The 20,580-nt window shown below is 38.2% G+C and overlaps 1 protein-coding gene across 1 annotated transcript in view; it reads left to right on the forward strand.

Annotated features, from left to right (window-relative positions):
• Positions 1-7,943: 7,943 nt before the first annotated feature.
• The window catches only part of VSIG4 (V-set and immunoglobulin domain containing 4), a gene marked incomplete at its 5' end in the record, with an annotated part of 17,298 nt that continues 4,661 nt past the window's right edge, over positions 7,944-20,580 (forward strand). Inside the window, 3 exon segments of the mRNA XM_008588008.1 lie at positions 7,944-8,298; positions 19,134-19,196; positions 19,705-19,782. Of these exon segments, the coding sequence (XP_008586230.1) occupies positions 7,944-8,298; positions 19,134-19,196; positions 19,705-19,782 (496 nt within the window).

A 20,580-nucleotide genomic window follows, 5' to 3' on the forward strand; every position in this document is an offset into this window, starting at 1 on the left:
GGACATTTAAGTTGCTTCTAATTTTTCCTTATTACAGTGATGAAATAAACATCCTAGTATTTCATCATACACTTGTTTAAATGTTTCCGTTTAATAACATCCTAAAACTTCAATTGCTCAGTAAATATGTTTTCTATCTTGATAGATATCACCAAATTGCTTTCCAAAGTGGCATCACCAGTCTACACTCTGGCCGTCTCTGGCTAACCCTGTGGGAAAGTATCTTTTTCCCTATACCTTTACCAATAATAGGCAGTATTAACTGTTTTAGTCATTTGGCTAAGTAAGATTTAACATACTTCCATGTGTTTACTAGTCAAATATATTACTTTTTGCGGTAGTTGTCTCCTGATGATTGCTCATTTTTATTTGTTCTCTTAAATTATTCCTATTTATTTGTAGATTCTATAATATATAATGGATATTTTATGGTACTTTCAAATGCTTTAGTTTTGTTTGATTATTATAATAATATATTTCAGTTGTAGAAAAAATTTAAAATTTAAAAAGTAACAAGTACAAAAGAAAAATTACTTTATCAATAAAAACAAGTATTAATATTTGATGCATATATGAAGAAAATTATAAAAAGAAATTATTAAAGGTTGAACAACAATGTGAATGTACTTAACACTACTGAACTGCACACTCCAAAATGGGTAAGATGGCAAATTTTATGTTATATGTATTTTATCACAGTTAAAAATAAATTTCAAAAAAAGAAAATTCAGTAATCTTACTACTGGGTATTTATCCAAAGGAAAGGAAATTAGTATACTGAAGAACTATCTGCACACGTATGTTTATTGCAGCACTATTTATAGTAGCTAAAATATGGAATCAACTTAAGTGTTGACCGACAGGTGAATGAGTAAAAAATTGTGGTATATACACACAATAGAACACTACTTAACCATAAAAAGGAATTAAATCCTGTCATTTGCAGCAACGTGGTTGGAATGAGACCATTATGCTAAATAAAGTAAGTCAGGTATGGAAAGATAAATTCTGCATGTTCTTGCTCATACGTAAGAGCTAAAAAAGTTGAGCTCATAGAAGTAGAGTAGAATGGTAGTTAGTAGAGGCTGGGAATGGGAGGGAGAGTGAAAAATGGGGAAAGGTTGGTCAAAGGATACAAACTTGCAGCTAGATAGGCAGAGTAAGTTCTAGTATTCTATAGTAGTGATAGTATCTGTAATTAAAATTTGTTGTATATTTTCAAATAGCTAGAAGAGAGGAGTTCAATTGTTCTCAACACAAAGAAATGATAAATGTTTGCAATGATGGATATACTAATTACCCTGATTTGAACATCATGTGTTGTATACATGTACTGAAATATCATTTTGTACCCCATAAATATGTAAAATAAATAAATTTAATCCTGAAAAAACATATGATTATCAGAAAAAATTGTAATATACAGAAAACTTAAAAGAAAAAAATTAAATACTGTCTGCAAGTCATCATATTTTTAACCTAATTGGGAATTATGGCTTATGTACAGTTTCATATTCTGCTTTATTACTTAACATTATACTGTAAACTTTTCTCCAGGCCATTCATAATTCTTCCAACACCGTAATGAGTTTTTAACAGCTATACTGAGATATGATTTACAGACCATAAAGTTGACCTTTTCAAGTGTACAATTCAATGGTTTTTAGCATATTCACAGAGCTGTGAGGAACCATCACCATAACCAAGTTTAGAATATTTTTACAACCTCAGAAAGAAATCTTGTCCCCATTAGCAGTTTCTCCCATTTCCTGGCCCTAAGTAACAACTAATCTACTCTGACCCTATAGTAATTTGCCTATTTTTTTAAGAACTTTTAATGTTGGCTTGTTTCTACCTACCAATATGAGCACAGGCACCCTCTTGAAATCTTCCAGATGGTATGTGTTCAGGGAATGCAAACTTATGCTTAATACAATACAAATTGTATTATATGGTTTGCAGTTACATGGATTTGGGTATAGCAAAGGTAAAATCCAGTCCTGAGGAAAAGAACTGCTTATATCTAGGGTCTTGAGGTCTAGGAGATTAGTCAAGACTAGAGATGCCAAAGAAGAAGTCATTGATCCACACAAAAGTTGCCTTGTTTCACCCTGAACTTCACCTTAGAGTAACCCCCTCATTTGCCCCTAATTCTTCCTATAAAAGATTGATCCAGTCCTCACAATGTATTTCAGGTGCCACTACTGCCTCCTCAAAGCCTTTCCTGATTCCCCTGTGGTTTTATAGTACAGTACTTTAAACTTCTAGTTTAACACCTTCCACATTCAATTTGGTTAAACTGAACAGACACTAAGTACCTGGTACATACCAGGCCCTTGGCTAGGCCTAGAATTACAGAAATGAAACTCAAAGTACAAGAAGCAGTATTGGATAGTGGTAGCCAAAACATGGACTCTAACATACAGACTACCTAAGTTCAATTTCCAGCTCTGCTTCTATCTAGCTATGGAGGCTCAGGAAAGTTATCTATAGTACAGCCTTAAACTCTTTGTCTGTAAAATGTGAATAAATTAGTACCTTTTTCATACAGTTGTTATGAAGGAATAGAGTACATAATTCCTGTGAGGAATCTAACATAAGCCTGGCACATACGGTAAGTACTCAAGCCTTTTAGTAAAATTAATTGGAAACAAATTGGAAGTCCATTCAGAAGGAAAAAGGTGAGTGACCTGCCAGGGATCTTCCTAGGCTTTAGTATATCAGTGTCCCTTGTTCAACTCTCTAAGTCAGTGGGCAGAGTGAGAGTGAGTAGGAAATTGATGAAATTTGGGCAGAGTTTATATTACATCCACCCACTCATGGTCACCACAACTGTCTCACTTCCTTTTTTCTGTCACCTTAAGAACCAGAACTCAAGAAATATTGTTATTTACTTTTCAGCCAAAAAGAAGAGCTGTGACATACACTTGTTTCATCTTTTGTTTGTTTCCCATTCTGTGCACATGCGTGTAACCAATGGATCCAGTCTTGATTTTCAAGCATATTCTTGGTTGTTCTAGTAAACTGATCAATTCTATTAGCTTTGCACCTCAGGGAGAGAAACTGGGGTCTAGTAAGGACAAAGCAGCTCTACTCTGTCCAGTCTAGAAGTGGTCTCTCCCAAATACATTTCTGAGGATTATTGAGTAGAACCTGCAGAATTAGGGGATATAGCGACATTAGTGGCAGTGTGATGTAGTTACATGTAGTTTGGGTTCCAGTCCTGCCTCTGCCATTCACTATGTGTCCTTGAACAAATTCAATTCTCTCTCTAGGCTTCAGTTTTTCCCTCCTGTACAATTGAGGCAAACTAGGACCTATTTCTAAGTATGGATCTGGAATTTATGGCAAAGGAGGTGGTTGGGTGCCCCATAGGGACACTTCATTCTCCACCCTTGGCTCTCTGCTCCATTCTGCACTCTTCTCTACTTAGGAATATAACAAGTTCTCATGACTTCACCATCACCTCTCTCTGAAGGATTGTCAAAGCTCTCCCTCTAGGAATGACCTCTCTTCTGAGTTCTAGCCCTACCATCTTCCACCTAGAAGGCATCTCAATGCAGGAGTCCTATCACCTATTTCCACATAGCTAGTCCAAAATTGTCTTCTACTAAAAATAGACCCTTTCCTTCAGCACTTTCTGAGCTCTGTTTATGGACTTATTACTGCCCAGGCCAACCATATCTATAACATGAGCAGTATGTGTGCTTTTCACTTAGCCATTATTCATTCACCCTGACACATAGCCAAGCCCTAGCCACTTTTCTTTCCCCAGTCTCTGGCATCCACCCCTTCTACTCTGATTTCACTGCCACTAACCTGCATTTGCTCATTTGTTGCAAAAGTATCCAGACTGGTCTTTCTGCTTCCACCCTTTCCCTCCTATAGATTACAATACAGAAGCCAGGGCAATTCTTTTAAAACACAAATAAGATCATGCCACCCCCCTATTCAGATCCCTCCAGTTATTTCTTATCTCAGAGTAAAAGCTAAAATTCTTTAAATGGCCTGCAAGACTCTACATAATATACTCCCCTTCACCCTTCCTCTTTTCCATCTCCTACCAATTTTTCCTTTCAGTCACTCTGCTCCAACCCATCTCCTTGAAAATGTCAGGCATGCTCTGTCATCAGAGCCTTTGCACTTTCAATTCTCCACACCTAGAATTATCTTTACGCACATACCTGCCAAGTCTTCTCTCTTATTTCATTCAGGTGACTGTTCAAATATCACTTCCTTGGATAGTACATTCCATATTATCACTGTCGTAACAGATTAGCACAAACTTAATGGATTAGAACAAATTTATCATCTCACAATTCTGGAGGTCAGAAATCAGCCATAAATCTCACTGAGCTAAAATCAAGATATCAGCAGGGATACATTCCTTTCTGGAGCCTCTAAGGAAGAATCAGTTTCCCTGCCCTTCCCAGCTTCTAGAGGTCACCCACATTCCTTTGTGCATGTTACCCTTCCTCCATCTTCAAAGCCAGCAGTGTTGCCCCTGTATGTACCTTTCTTTCATAATCACATCTTCCTCTGACTCTTCTGCATCCCTCTTCCGCTTTTAATGACCCTCGTGATTACACTGACCCACTTGGATAATCCAAGATAGTCTCCTTATGTTAAGGTCAGCTGACTAGCAAACTTAATTACATCTGCAAATTAAATTACTTTTTGTCATGTAACCTAGCACATTCACAGGTTCTGAGGATTAGCATGTGGACATCTTTGAAGGTCCAGTATTCTGTTTACCACACTCTCTGTACCATAGTTCTGCTTTATGTTACTGCATGTACTCATCATCACTTGACATATAATATACAATACATATGTTTGCTAGTTAGACATGCATATAATCAAGAAAATCAAATGGTTCTGTGAAGATTGTTTAAACATTTCCCTTCCCCCAGAGATAATCATCTTCAACTCTTTTAGCTTATTTGTTTGGGTAGTGTGTGGATGGCTTTATAAATAACATGCTTATATTGCTATTCCATCTATAGAAGATGAGAATCTATCTCTCACTCCCCCACCCCTACCTCTATTTACCCCAGTCATGCACAGACACTCAGGCATATTTCCTATCTTCTCATTCTCTCAGTTTATTATTCATGAATAAGTTATTCATATATAATTTTGGTGGTGAGAGCAAAATTCAGTCTTTAAGTTACTGTTACTACATGGCTGAGCCATATAGTATATAATTACATACTTTTTCTTTCCATATTTTGGTTGTGTGTTTAATAGCTATCTCTTTCCACTAGAATGTAAGCTCCATGTCTATTTTGTTGATTACTAAATCCCTAACACCTAGAACAGTGTCAGAAAAATTAAATGTACATAATATGCATTTATTTGATACCTGCTGGGTGCTTAGTCTCATGTCTGGGCCCTTGTGCTAGAACCCTGTAAAGCCAGACCTAGCAAGGTCTTTAAAGGTGAGCTCTGTGATTTTCAAGCCATTCAAATCATACACCCCTTTTAGGCAAATGACGTGTTAGAATCCAAATAATTCTAGCACAGGAAGTCAGATATGTTCCAGTGAAAGTGGGTTTAGAGAGTTAAAATCAGTAGCAAGCTAGTAAATATTAGTCAGCTGTCTGAAAAAAAAAAAAGAAGTCCTAGCTTGTGACACTTGTGGATTTTCATAGTGTAAATATTCTCATCATGGCTGATTTCAAGCTACAAACATGATGTCACTGAACATGGAGTTGGGAAAAAATTCACACAATCAACACTCACAATTCAAATTAGCCCCAGCACACCATTAGTTGAAGTCCAGTTATCTATACCTCCTCTCTTTGTTCCCTCTTCCCCCCTACAGGACTCCTAGGGATCCCTGGAACGTAGATTGGAGATCCATGAGTAAATCTGACACCTTTAAGGTACAGATGGGAACACTGAGGACTAGAGAGGGGGATGAACCCAAGCCTCCTAATGCCCATATGAATTAGTCTGTGTTTGTTGCTTATAACAAAATACTTGAAACTGGGTGATTTATAAAGGAAATGAAGTTTATTGCTTGCATTTTCTGAGGCTGGGAAGTCCAAGGTCCAGCCAGTGATGGTGACAGGAACCCAGGGGTCTCACAGTGCAAGATGGTGGAAGCAGAGAGAGCAGAGACAGACTGTCCTCTTCTTTTAAAGCCCTCAGAACCATGCCCTGACCACCATTTTTAATCCATTCACTACTGCATGGTCCTACAATCCATCACCTCTTCAAAGCCCCACCTTTCAATTACGATGATAGGATTTCCCACCCTCTTAATAGTCACAGGGGGGGCTAAGTTTCTAATACATAAAACTTGGGAAACACAATTCAGTTCACCATCAGTTAGAGCATGTCATTATTTAACTTCTTTTCCATTACAGTCTATTAGCACTGGATCATCTAGGATTGCAAAGGACCTTAAAGAGTAATGCTGTTTGAGCCCCAAACAAAGCTCAGAACTTCTCCAGACAGCTTAGTCCATCCACAGACAAGACTGGTTAATTGCAAAATTCATTTTTAGGGCAAATCAAAATCTGTCCCTGCCATGTTCCCATTCATGGGCCTGAGTTTTGCTCCCTGCCAAGTCTAGAGCCCTCCAGGAAGTATGTGGTGGATATAGCAATGTGAACTTATGTTTATTTGTTCTTTTCTACTCGAGGACTTTATCTTGGCCAAATATGCTGTTTATGCTCTAAGAGTCCCTGGTGAGGGCACAGGCCAGAGGCTTAACTTTAGTATCTCCATTTATAGAAGCCCTGGTGCTTGACAATACATTCTGGGAGCTAGAAAGTGCACCCTCGCCCCATACAAAAGGTGCTATCTTCCAGCTGCTTCACTGGAGCCTGATAATCCTGGGCTAAAGAAAGGGCTTTTATTAAGTAATAGCTCACACTTTGTAACCATCTCTTCTAGGAAAGACATAAAGAAATTACCTAAATACAAATCCCACTCCTGGCTCCAGTTAAATAAAACACAAGTCCTTAAAATATGAGCCTGTGGGTGGCAAATTCTGATGGGGAGCAATGGCTGTTTCAAATTCCCACCTTTTCCCACCTGTTTCCCTCACTTTGCTCCTACCACCATCCCTACCACATCCAGCTCCAGGATTTTACTCAGAGCCTTTTCCTCTCCACACCAGGCATGGACAAAATTTTTCTCCCACAGGATGGAATTTTCCAATGTATCTTTGCTGAGAACTAAGAGAAACCGAAAGGGAAATAAACAAAGAAAGAAATAAGGGGGAAAAATCAGACTTAAAAATTACAGGTTTCAATCTTGACAATAACTAATGATCTTGTTAAATAGGAATGCACACCCAGGCCTGTTCCTCACACTGAATTCCACCCTCAGAATTGCCTTTTGCCTGCCCTCTTCCTCCCTTTCAGAGAAGAGCTTAGAGTTGGAACACCAATCACTGAGCCCTTCTGAGGGAGTAAGGGTGGATAACAGGACAGAGGACTTGTTACCACATTTCCTCAGGTGCATATTTTTACAAAATGAAATAGCTCAGACCCAACTGCTCAGCAGTTTTGATCCCGTACCTCTTTTGGAAAATGTCAAAAGAAAAATTTTTTTCACGAACTTGCAGAACATCAAAGTTAGTATAGTCCCTAGAGACCACTCCATCCCAAAACTCTCCACATTATATATGAAGAAAATAGGCCCTTCATGGTGGTATGTGACTTACCAAGGGTCACCTCATAGCAAGGCAGTGACATGAGAAGGACATGGAACTCAAAAGAGCTAAACAATATTAAGGGCTTTCCTTCTGAGGACTGGTTATGATTAATGGGAAGGTTGGCAGAGAAGAAAATGGCACAGAGAACATGAAAGTGTGATGAAAGAAAGTTGAGGGATGTTTCTCAGAAACCTCTTGAAGACTGCCAGTGTCACTCTAGCTCCCAGGTGGGTATGCCACCTATGTTCCTTACTCTGTTCTCCTTCTTTAGGCCATCCCATACTGGAAGCACCAGAGTGTGACAGGGCGCTGGAAAGGGGATGTAAATATTCCCTGCACCTATGGTCCCCTGCAAGGTTACACCCAAGTCTTGGTGAAATGGCTGGTACAACGTGGCTCAGACCCAGTCAACATTTTCCTACGTGACTCCTCTGGAGACCATATCCAACAGGCAAAGTACTGACATCACTTACACGTGAATCATGAGGTTCCAGGAGATGTGTCCCTCCAACTGAGTACCCTGGAGATGGATGACAAGAGCCACTACACATGTGAAGTCATCTGGCAGACCCCTAATGGCAACCAAGTGGTGAGAGATAAGATCACTGAGCTCCGTGTTGAGAAACGTGAGTTACTGTGGGGGTAGGAAAGCATTGATAGGCAAAGTCCAAATAGAGGACTGTAATCCTAGAAACCCCTGAGAAACCCAGAGACCTTTGATTATCTGTACATAGGCTCTCTTCAGTTATATGTGCTAATCAGAGGACTGGCACATGATCCTCAGGGTCATCAACCCCATGGCAGAATTTAAGTGTTGGGAAGCGTTCCTGGCCTTCAAATTTCTATCTCTTCAAGTGTCCCAGAAATTTCAGCATTTATGACCTGGATGCCCTCCTTGGGTTATGGACCTTAAAACTCATAAAAATTGGCATATCTGATCAGAATATTGGAGAGTAGATAGATACTGACAGAGAATCTCTGGGGAAAGGGAGGTAGGGGTTAATCAAAATAAGCTTTGCTGGCTTGACAATTTTACAAAGGTCTGGCCATGGTAGTCCAAAACTGCAGATGATCTAAAACCTCTACCTGAACCTAAAAAAACTACATTATTTTTTTAAAGTCCATTGATTGTTAACTCCAGTTAACCCAAAACCTCAGATAATGTGAAAAAGACCTCATCCACCAAAGGAGGCTATTTTTATTTGTATTGCCCTTTTCCTTTCTTCACTCCGAAGTCAGGATCACCCTTTAGATACAGTTGCATATATATACATGCCCTTATGCCCAACAGGGATGAGTCAGCCTTGTATCCCCACATCTTTATGACTTTTCAGAGCCTTCTCTCTTGTCTTTCTTATGCAGTCTCCGTCTCCAAGCCCATGGTGACAACTGGCAACAGTTATGGCTTCACACTGTCCCAAGGAATGAGTATTAGCCTTCAGTATTAGCCAGGCTCAGGGTTCTCCCCCCATCAGTTATGTTTGGTACAAGGAACAAACTAATAACCAACTAATAATCATCAAAGTAGTAGCCTTGAATACCTTACTTTTCAAGCCTGCAGTGGTAACCAACTCAGGATCCTATTTCTGTACTGTCAAAGACTGGGTTGGCTCCAAGCAGTGCAGTGATCAAAGGTGAGCAGCCCTCTCTCATGGTGAGAATCATAACAGACCATCTTGAACAAGAGATACCTCAGAATAGTTCTCTTATGCCAGAGAAGGGTTGGGGGATTGGGGTGGTTAGTAGGCAATGGTTGTACAATCACACACACACACACACACACACACACACACACACACAAAATCAGGACTGGAGACAACAGAGCTAGAGACAATGCCTGACATGTTACAGGTTAAGTAGATAAAGATGGTAAAGGAAAAAGTGATATTTACTAGGTACCTCATATTTGCCAGGTACAAAGCATAAGAAATTGACACATTTTCTCATTGAATCTCTCAGAACTGTCCCATGAGATTGCTATAATTATTCATTTTACAGAAGAGGAAATGGAGAGTCAGAAAGGGGAATCTTCTTATTTATGCGTTCACAGCAGGGAAGTGCAAATCTGGATTTGCATTTAGATTCTCTTTCCACTATGTCCAATTGTCTCTCATGGTGTTAACTATATCAGATCCTGGGAACCTTTTGGAAGCTATTGTGTTTTATTAGTTTGTTCACTTTATTTGTTTATTCATTTGTTGGTTGGTTATTGATTTTTTTTGTTTGTTCGATAAGGTTTGCTTTATGAAATTAAAGCCCAGATCTCTACATATTTTCTTTTGATTTCCCCCCATTCTTCCTAAAGACAAATGCAAATTCTGGTTGGGGTTTCCATGGAGATGGGCTGTGGTTAATCTATTTCTTATAGAACTGTTATGGGAGTACTACAAACTATGCACATAAAGACTATAGGCTGGGATTTAAATGAAGAGCCCAGCAGGGATATGTCCAGATGATTTTTCTTGCTTTCCAAGATAACGCTTTGGAAGGGAAGACATTTTCTCCAACAAGGCTGTCAGGAACTAACTGCTTTTAGAGAATTTCTCTGAGTCACATGAAAATTAATATACTTTGAGAATGGCTCTGTATAAGGAGAGTGAGAAAATTGTCTATCACCACTTCGATGAGACTGATGTCGGTTTGAGACTTCCATGTTTGCCTGGAGGGATTTGTTTCCCAAAGTTGGATTGTAGTACAGATGTGTGTTATGTAGATCCTGATCTATTAGTTTTGGGGAAAACAAGGACGGTCCACCCTAAGAGAGTTACATAGACAGTACCCCAGTTCTCTGAGAACTGACAGTCTGCTCAAGCAGCAAGGACAGGGCATGACCAGAAATCCCAAGAACATGTACTTATAAAGAAACAAACTGAACATTCTTGCCTTTCTGTGAGTTAGCTCCTAGACCATTTGGACAGGAATTTGCTCACAGCTAACCAGCCTCTATTCTTTATCATGGTTGATGCTTGATGGAGTTTGGATGTGTTGTCCCCTCCAAAACTCACGTGGAAATTTGATCTCCAATGTGGCAGTGCTGGAAACTGATTGAGTCATGGGGGTGGATACCTCATGAATGGATTAATGCTCTCCCTGGGGGAGGGGAGAGTAATGAGTGAGTTCTCACTCGATTAGTTCCTGTGAGAGCTTGTTGTTTATAGGACCCTGGCAACTCCTCTCTCTCTCTCTTGCTTCCTCTCTCACCATGTGATCTGCTCGTACCCACTGGCTGCCTGCCACTTTCCACCATGAGTAGAAGCAGCCTGAGGCCCGTGCCAGATGCAGCTGTCCCAGAATCGTAAGCCTAATAAACCTCTCTTCTTTATAAATTACCCAGTTACAGGTATTCTGCTATAGCAACACAAAACGGACTAAAACAATGCTTATCACAACAATGCTGTTAGGCAGTGTTTGCCATTGCCCCCTACTGACAGATAAGGAAACTGAGACTCTGAGAAGTTACTCTCAGCCTTCCACCCTTCCCAGCTCTCTGAGCCAAGCTACTCTCTCTTGGCTTCCTCTGCCTATCTCTCCACCCCAACCTGGTCCCATAAGTCTGGCCCCTGTTTTACCTCTACCCTACAGAGCTCTCAACCCTTAACCCTTCCACCTCACCCTCTGTGCTGTTCATCAGTTCTGGAATGGCCCTGTAGGCCAGGCCTTTGCTCATGCTCTTGGACTGCTAAACTCTGCTGACAAAACAAAACACAGATATGCATTGGCCCTACCTTGCTTTCACACTCTGAGATATCCACTTCCTGTCTCCACGCTGTTTTTAAATCCATTTGCTTATCTTTGTTTAATTCCTTATAGCACCTATTCAGAACATTTCCACCGATTTGGGGGCCCTTGCTCCCAGAAGATGAGATCACCTCCTCCTTCTCTGAGAATACCAGGCTCTCTTCAGAATTCTATTAACTACCCTCCTGTCCACCTTGACATTTCCCTACCCACTTCTTCTTGGCTTAGAGTAACAAATGCTTTGTTCCTCTCCACAGCAAACCCTTTCTCCTGAACTCTTAGCCTCAGCTACTCTAATGCCCTGCTCTATCCACTGTACGTGCATATATATAAGCCAAATATATGTACACATGTATAATGTATATGTATATATGCAAGCTTAGTATATATGTTATTTTAAAAAAATCTTTCCATCTCCATGCCATTTCTCCTATGGTTACTACCAACCTTCCAAAGAAGGTATCTCCCACCAGCTGTACCTCCCAGTTCACCACAGCATAACTTTGTAAACTGATCTCATCATTGACCTCCAAATCACCAAAGCCCAAGACCTTTACATTTGTACCCATCCTTTCCAACATCTCTGTAGCAGCTGACTCTGTTGGCCATTCCTTTCTCCTTGAAACTCTTTCAACCACGGCTATCAATCACACCACTTTCTTTTAGTCCTCCTAAAACCTCTCTGACTGATCCTTCTCAGACTCCTTGCTGCCTCTTCTTTCATTCTGCTTAATTGTTAAGTGTTGAGAAAGACTTAGCACATATTCTCCTCTTTGTATATCTCTATAGTATCAATGGATTTTGCCTCCTTCTGTGGCTTCAAACATCACCTCTAGGCTGATGATTGTCAAACCATATTTTATTCCTAATTTCTCTTCTGAGTGCTAGATCCCAATGTCTAGTTATTTTCTGGACACTAATCTCAGCTTTTCCAAAACTGAACTTACCATTTACCCACCAAAACTGGTCCTCAAACCTGTTAGAAGACACAGCAATATCTCTGACCCCTTCTCCTTTACCTCTCATGGTCAAATAATCACAAAGATCACCACGTGCTGAAAATTCAACTGCTGAATCAGATCTTTTATTAAGCTCCTCTTTTTTATTTCCACATCCTCATGGTTTTATCTTCTTTTTTTTTTTCTGAACAGTTTCAATAGTGTTCTAAATGGTCTTCCCACAGCCATCCATTCTCACCAAACCATCAATTTATTCAGCATTTATTGACAATCTATTGTATGTCACTAGATTATAAAATCCAAGAGTGCAGAATTCTACCTCTCTACCTCATAGCTATTTTCTGGAGCCCAGAAAAGTATTTAGCACATAGGACAAGCTAAATGAGTACAGCATTTGTTAATGAATAGACAAAATATGCCTCTCTCTCACCTTCAAAAATTCCACCACACCATTGTCAGAATTATTTTCCTAAAACTTAGACTGAGCAATGTTTACTTCCTTCCTCAAAAACTCTTTGTTACTTGCTGTGGATCCTTCCACCCAAAGAACAAAAGCCCAAATTCTTTTAGTCTGTCCCAGCCTTCATATACAGCCTTATCTTCTAATATTTCTACATCTGAAACAGCATGCTGTTCCCTCTACCTGCAATGTTTTTCTTCCTTCTCACCCTAAAGAAATTCCATTGACCTTTCAGTGACATCTTATTTTTGTATTGAGATATATTTCACATAATAAAAAATTTCACATTTTAGAGTATACAATTCAGTGGTTCATATAGTTGTACAATAGTCACCATTACCAAATTCCAGAACATTTCAATCACCCCAAAAGGAAATCCCATGCCTATTAAGCATCACTTCCATTTCCTCATACTCCTAAACCCTAGAAAACACTAATATTCTTGCAGTCTCTATGGATTTTCCTATTCTGAATATTTCACATAAATTGAATCATACCATATGTGATCTTTTGTGCCTGTTTTCTTTCACTTAGCACAATGTTTTCAAGATTCAGCCATGTCATAGCATGTATTGGTACTTCATTTATTTTTATTGCCAAGTAATATTTCATTGCTACGATATATATATTTATTTATCTTTTCATCAGTTATAGGACATTTGGGCTGTATCTACATTTTGGCCACCGTGAATAATGCTGCTATGAACAATCATGTAAAAGTTTTTTGTATGGAAGTACATTCCTTTAGGTATATGACTAAGAGTGAAATGGCTAGGTCATATAGTAACTCTATATTTAACATTTTGAGGAAGTACCAAACTCTTTCCCAATGTAGCTACATAATTTTACCTTCCCACCAGCAATATATGAGGGTTGCAATTTCTCCACATCCTCACTAATACTTGTTATTTTCTGTTTTGTGTGTGTGTGTGTGTGTGTGTGTGGTTGTTTGTTTTGTTTTGTTTTAATTACAGCCATCCTAGTGGGTGTGAAGTGGAAGCTCACTGTGGTTATGATTTACATGTCCTTAATAGCTAATGATGATGAGCATCTTTTCATGTGCTTATTGGCCATTTATATGCCGTCTTTGGAGAACTGCCTATTCAAATACCTACCCATTTTTAAATTGGATTGGTTGCCTTTCTGTTGTCTAGTTACAAGAGTTTTTAATATATTTCAGACACTAGATTCTTATCAGATATATTATTTGCAAATATTTTCTCCCATTCTATATGTTGTCTTTTTACTTTCTTGATAGTGTCCTTTGAGGCACAAAAGTTTTTAGTTTCGATAAAGTATAGGTTATCTTTTCTTTTGATACTTTTGGTTTTGGTGTCATATCTAGGAATATGTTGCCAAACCCAGGTTTATGAAGATTCACCACTATATTTTCTTTTCAGGGTTTTATAGTTTTAGCTCTTACATTTAGGTCTTTGATTCATGTTGAGTTAATTTTTCTACATGGTATGAGGCAGGGGCCCAATTTTATTCTTTTCCATGTGACTATCCAGTTGTCCAGTGTCATTACCTGAAGAGATTATGCTTTCCCACTGAATGGTTTGGCAGCCTGGTTGAAAATCTATGACCAATGATATACAGGTTTATTTCTGGACTCTTAATTGGTTTAATTTGTTTCTAAATGTTGTATTATTTTTATGCTGGTGTGAAGTAACTGTTTTCTTAATATCATTTTTGGTTTGTTCACTGCTAATGGATAAAAATAAAACTGATTTTTGTATCCTGCAACCATGCTGAATTCATTTATTGGTTCTATTACTTGTGCATTTATAAGAATTTTCTATATATGATCACATCTGAAAATAGAGGTAGTTTTATTTCTTCCTTAACGGTCTGGATAGTTTCTATTTGTTTATTTATTTAGTTGTTTACTTACTTACTTATTTAATTTGCATAATTTCCCTGGATAGTACCTCCAATACAATGGTAAATAAACATGGCAAGAGTGGACATTCTTGTCTTGTTCCTGATCTTACAGGAAAAGCATTCAGTCTTTCACCATTATGTTTTATGTTAACTGTGGATATTTTTGTAGGCACCATTTATCAGGTTGAGAAAGTTTCTTCTATTTGCAGTGTGTATAATTTTTTTTTTTAAGGTTATGAGTGCTGGATTGTGTCAAATATTTTCTCCGTGTCTATTGAGATAATTGTGTGCTTTTCTCCCTTTGTTCTATTAATAGCGTTTATTACATTTGCTCATTTTTGCATGTTGATTCAACCTCATAATAATGAGATAAATCTCACTTGGTCATGGTGTATAATCCTTTTACTATACTGCTGGATTTTGTATGCTAGTATTTTTTAAAAGATGTCTGCATATATATTCATAAGGGATATTGGTTCTTAGCTTTGATGGCTTTGCCTGCTTTTGTATCAGGGTAATACTGGTCTCATATAGTGGGTTGGAAAATATTACATCACCAATTTTTTAAAATAATTTTTGAAGAATTTGAATTAATTTTTCTTTAAGTGTTTAATAGAATTCACCAGTGAAGCCACCTGGGCCTGACCTTTTCTTTATGGGTAGTTGTTTGATTACAATTCCAATCTTTTTATTTGTTAAAGGTCTGTTTTCTCAGGTATTTTATTTCCTTTTCAGAAATTAATTTTTGTTATTTATTTCTAATTTAATTTCATTGTGTTTGCAGAATATACTTTGTATTATTTAAGTTCTTTCAGATTTACTGAAATGTGTTTTATGGCCTAATGTATGGTCTACTCTGGATAATTTTCCATGTGCACTTGAGAATAATGTATATCCTGCTACTGTTGTGTGGAGTGTTTTTTATATATGTTAGGTATAGTTGATTAATAGTTTTGTTCAAGTTTGTTTAGTTATTCTAACCATAACCGAAAGTGTGATATTGAAGTCTCAAACTATTATTGTTAAAATGTCTATTTCTCCTTTTGAGGCCATCTGTTTTTGCTTCACATATTATATGACCCTGTTGTTAGGAGCATATCTGTTTATAATTTAAGTATCTTCTTATGGATTGATTTTTTTCTAATAATTATAAAATGTCCTTATTTGCTTCTGGTAACTGTCTTTACCTTAAAGTCTACTTTATCAGATATTAGTAGAGCCACTCCAGCTCTATTTTGGTTTCTGTTCACATGGTTTATCTTTTCCCATCCTTTTAATTTGAAACTATTTGTGTCTTTGAACCCTAAGTGTGCATAGCACAGTTAGATTGTTTTTCTTTTTTAAATCTGTACTGCCAGTCACTGTCTTTAAATTTGAGAGTTTAATCCATTTACATTTAAAGAAATTACTGATAAGGTAGGATTTATGTCTATAAGTTTGCTATTTTTTTCTATATATCTTATGCCTTCCTTATTTCTCTGTTTTTACATTCTGCCATCTTTTCTGTTATTTTCTAGTGTACCATGTAATTCCTTAGTTGTTTATTTCACTGTATGTTCTGATTTATTTTCTTGGTGGTTGCCCTGGGGATTACCATTAATTCTTATTTTTTGTTCAAAATATTTTAACATTTATTTGTACATATTTGTGGATGCAGCATGTTGTTTCAATACCTGAATACACTGTACAATAATTCACTTAGGTTAGATAGCATAGAAACCCATTAGTCTGCTACTCGAGAACCACTTTTTTTTTAAGATTCCACATATGAGTGATATCATGCAGTATTTGTCTTTTTGTGCCTGACTTACTTCACTTAACATGATTGCTTCCAGTTCCACTCGTGTTGCTGCAAATGATCGGATATCATTTTTTATAGCTGAGTAGTATTCCATTGTGTGTATATGCCACAGTTTTTTCATCCATTCATCTGCTGATGGGCAGTTAGGTTGATTTCATCTCTTGACTTTTGCAAATAGTGCTGTGATGAACATGGGAGTGCAGGTGTCTTTTTGATATACTGATTTCATTTCCTTTGGAAATATACCCAATAGTGGGATAGCTAGGATGTAGGGTAGATCTATTTTCAGTTCTCTGAGGAACCTCCATAATGTTTTCTGCAGTGGCCGTACCACTTTACATTCCCACCAGCAATGGAGAGTTCCTTATTCTCTGCATCCTCATCAATATTGGATTTATACTAACTTAATTTCAATAGTATATACTAATTTGTTTTTATATAGCTACATTCCCCCTCTTTTAATGCTATTATTGTAACAAATTAAATTTTTAAATATTATAAACACACCTACACCAGAGGTAGGGCTGTATAGCCTTCAATTTATAATTATTGATTTATGCAGTGTCTTTTAAATCAAATAGGAGTGAAAAGGATTTAAAAACAAAAAAATACATCTACACTCCGTATTGGCTTATGTAGTTATCTTTTGTAGTGCCTTTTTGTTTCTTCCTGTTGATTAGAGTTACTCTCAAGTGACCTTTTATTTCAGCCTGAAGAATGCTCTTTAATATTTCTTGTAGGTCAGAACTGTTAGTGATAAACTCAGTTATTGTTTATCTTGGAATGTCTCAATAGTCCCTTTGTTTTTAAAGGGTATTTTTGCTGAATATAGAATTATTGATTGATAAGATTTTTGTCTCAGCACTTTGAACCTATAATTGCATTGCCTTCTAGCCTCCATTGTTTCTGATGAGAAATTAGCCATTAATCTTATTGAGAATCCCCTGTATATGGTAAGCTGCTTCTCTCTTGATGTTTTCAATATTCTCTCTTTGGCTTTGGCTTTTTGATTATGATGTGCCTAGTTGTAGAAGTTTTTGAGCTTATACTACTAGAAGTTTGTTGAGCTTCTGGTATTTGCAGATTATTGTTATTCATGAAATTGGAATGTTTTTGACATTATTTCTTCAAATATTCTGTCTGCCCCCTTTCTCTCTCTCCTCTCCTGTTTATGATGTCTCACAGGTCTCTGGGGTTTTGTTCATATTTTTACATTCATGTTTCTATTCTTCTAACTGGATAATTTCAATTATCATATTACCAAGTTCATGATTCTTTATTCTTCCTGCTCAAATCTTCTCTGGTGGATTTTTCTCCCCTCTAATGAAGTTTTTCTTTCGATTATTGCACTTTTCAACTTCAGTAGTTCTATTTGGTTCTTTTTTAAACTATCAGTCTCTTTATTGATATTCTCTATTTGGTTTGAATTGTGCTCATTTTTTGGGTTTTTTTAGTTATTTGGACATGTTTTCCTTTAGTTTTTTGAACTAAAAAAATAGCTTAAATTGTTTTGTCTAGTAAATCAAATATCTGTGCTTCCTCAGGTACAGTTTCTATTGATTAATTTGTTTACCTGTTATGGGATATACTTTTTAATTTTTTTGCATGTCTCATATCTTTTTGTTGAAAGCTGAGCTTTTAAAATAATATATTGTGGCAGCTCTGGAAATCTAATTCTCTCTCTCCCCAGAGCTTGTTGTTGGCACTGCTTGTTGTAGTAGTTGTTTTCTTTGTTTGTTTGTCTGTTTGTTTAATGACTTTTCTGAATTAATTCTGGATAGCCTTCTGTATTCTTTATCATGGATGACCATTGAAGTCTTTACTCAGTTAGCTTAGTGGTCAGTTAATGATTGGATAGATATTTCCTTAAATGTCTGGAACCAGTAAATCTTGTAGTCTTTAATAAAAAGCTGTGCTTCTTGCTGAGCCACATCTTCAACACTTAGCAGGGCAGTTTACAACTGTGCCATAGCCTTCACTTTCTGCTTATATGGAGCCTCAAGGCCAGTCAGAGGTAGGGCTGTATAGCTTTCTCACATCTTTCTTGAGCAGGCATACAGCTCTATGCATGTGTGTGTCCTTCTAGATTCCCTAGGAATGTGTTGGAGTTTTTCAAAGTCCCTATAAACATCGTATTCCTCCATTTTTCCTTCTGAGCTCTTTTGGTTATTCTCTTGTTTCCCCCAATTGTTATCCACTGCCTTAGGCAGCTGTGTGGCAAATGCTCTCCCATCCCTCCGGAGAGGCTTTTGGCACTGGGTGACTAACAAAACAAGACTTTTTAGTCAAGTCTTTCAGGGAACCACCAGACAGGTCAAATAATGATAATTAACAATCAAAGTCTGTCCTGCTCACTTCAACACCTGGAATGAGGTTTTATTTTGAAGACTACCTGTGAGCTGGGGAGGGATGATGGGATTAGGGTAAGTTAAAAGGTCACAGAGCTTTCTATTCTTACCAAACAGGCAACACGGAACTTCTCAACATCATGAGGAAAATGTTGAGACAGGTCCAGGTATAGACCCGACTGGCCTTTACTTACTTCTCAATTTCCCTAGGGCATTCTACTGTTCACCCAAGCATACCAGGGTCCTTGACTGGGCTCCGTATTCTTTGCAGACTTCCCAAAGCCACTCAAGACCAAGACTGAGGTAACTACAACCTTGCAATCCCTTTTGGAAGGTGATTTTTTTCTAGGGTTCTGTGACAGTCGAAGAGATCTGAAATGGTGTCATGGAAGCCTAAGGAGGATCCCCAATGACACTGGATGGGGAATAAGAGGTCACTAGGTTCCTCAGAGAGAACATGACAATAAAGGAATAAAAACAAAAGAAAGGGAGCAAGGAGTTAATGTTAGTTAAGGAGTAGAATCATGAATATATACTCTTCTTTGTGGAAACTTCTGACACAAAAGGAAAGAGAGAGAACACTCCTATTGGAAAAATGCAGGAAAAAATAACACTGTAACTTCTGTTCTATTCCTAGTATGACTTTCTGTGTGACTCTGGGTATATCACCTCCCCTCTATGAACCTTCTTCCCATCCCCAACAGTGAGAAACTAAGATGCCAGGCCATCTGGAAAGCCCAGCACAGATGCTCAGAGAAGGGCGCCAAGTTTTGCAGCCATCTCTCACTTCACAGCTCCTGGCGGGAAGAGAGCCCTTTGACCCTAATTTCCTGCTGTCATAGCAATGTCTACAGTGAACTCATATTGGGACTGGACCACTGAAGTGGATGGCTACCGTGGGGAGACCAGTGCTGGGCCAGGTAAGGGCAACATCAGGACTTCTATCCTTTCTTCTTGGCTCTGAGCTTTGAAACTGAGACTTACCACTGTACAAACTATTCTACAGCATCCAACTCTTCAAACCGTTACCTGCTATATGCCAGGCAGTGGTGAAGGGCCCTGGAGATGAGTGAGGTGGGAGAGGGGGAGAGCTATAGATCCAGGGATGAGCAAAGTCAGAGTGAAATTAAGGGGAGTGGTAAATGTGTTTTTGGCTTGTTTGCTGTTGCCACAATAATATACCTTTCAAATACTCTGAACAAGAATAGAAATAGGATCATGACCTTAGCCAGCTCTCCTAAAGAGATGGGCATTGGGCTAGGTAAGGATAATGGCAGGGCCTCACTACTTGATCTTTTAACAAGGGCTCTTCAATCAGCTTACAACTAATTTTTCATTCCTCCAAGGTCTCAAGGATCCTCAAGTCAGGGTCTCAAAGATCCAAACTCCAAAGCGAAGATCTTTTGTTTTTCACCTAGAGCTGATAGTCACCTGACATGCACATCAGTACAACTTCATTAACAGTTAAAATAATGAAATACTTTCATAACAGTTGATAATTAGCATTTAAGTGTATTAGACATCATCCAATCTTTTCTTGGAATTCATGGGGAAACTAAGGCCTAGTGACAGCCAAAGATTTTACTAATATCACTGTATTCATTTTTCTATGGCTGCTATAAAAACATACTCCAGGCCCGGCCCAGTGGCACACTGGAGAGTGCGCCACTTGGGAGTGCGGCGGCGCTCCCGCCGAGGGTTCGGATCCCATGTGGAGA

Source organism: Galeopterus variegatus, unplaced genomic scaffold (assembly GCF_000696425.1).
Source record: "Galeopterus variegatus unplaced genomic scaffold, G_variegatus-3.0.2 Scaffold4626, whole genome shotgun sequence".
In the NCBI taxonomy this organism is placed as follows: Eukaryota; Metazoa; Chordata; class Mammalia; order Dermoptera; family Cynocephalidae; genus Galeopterus; species Galeopterus variegatus.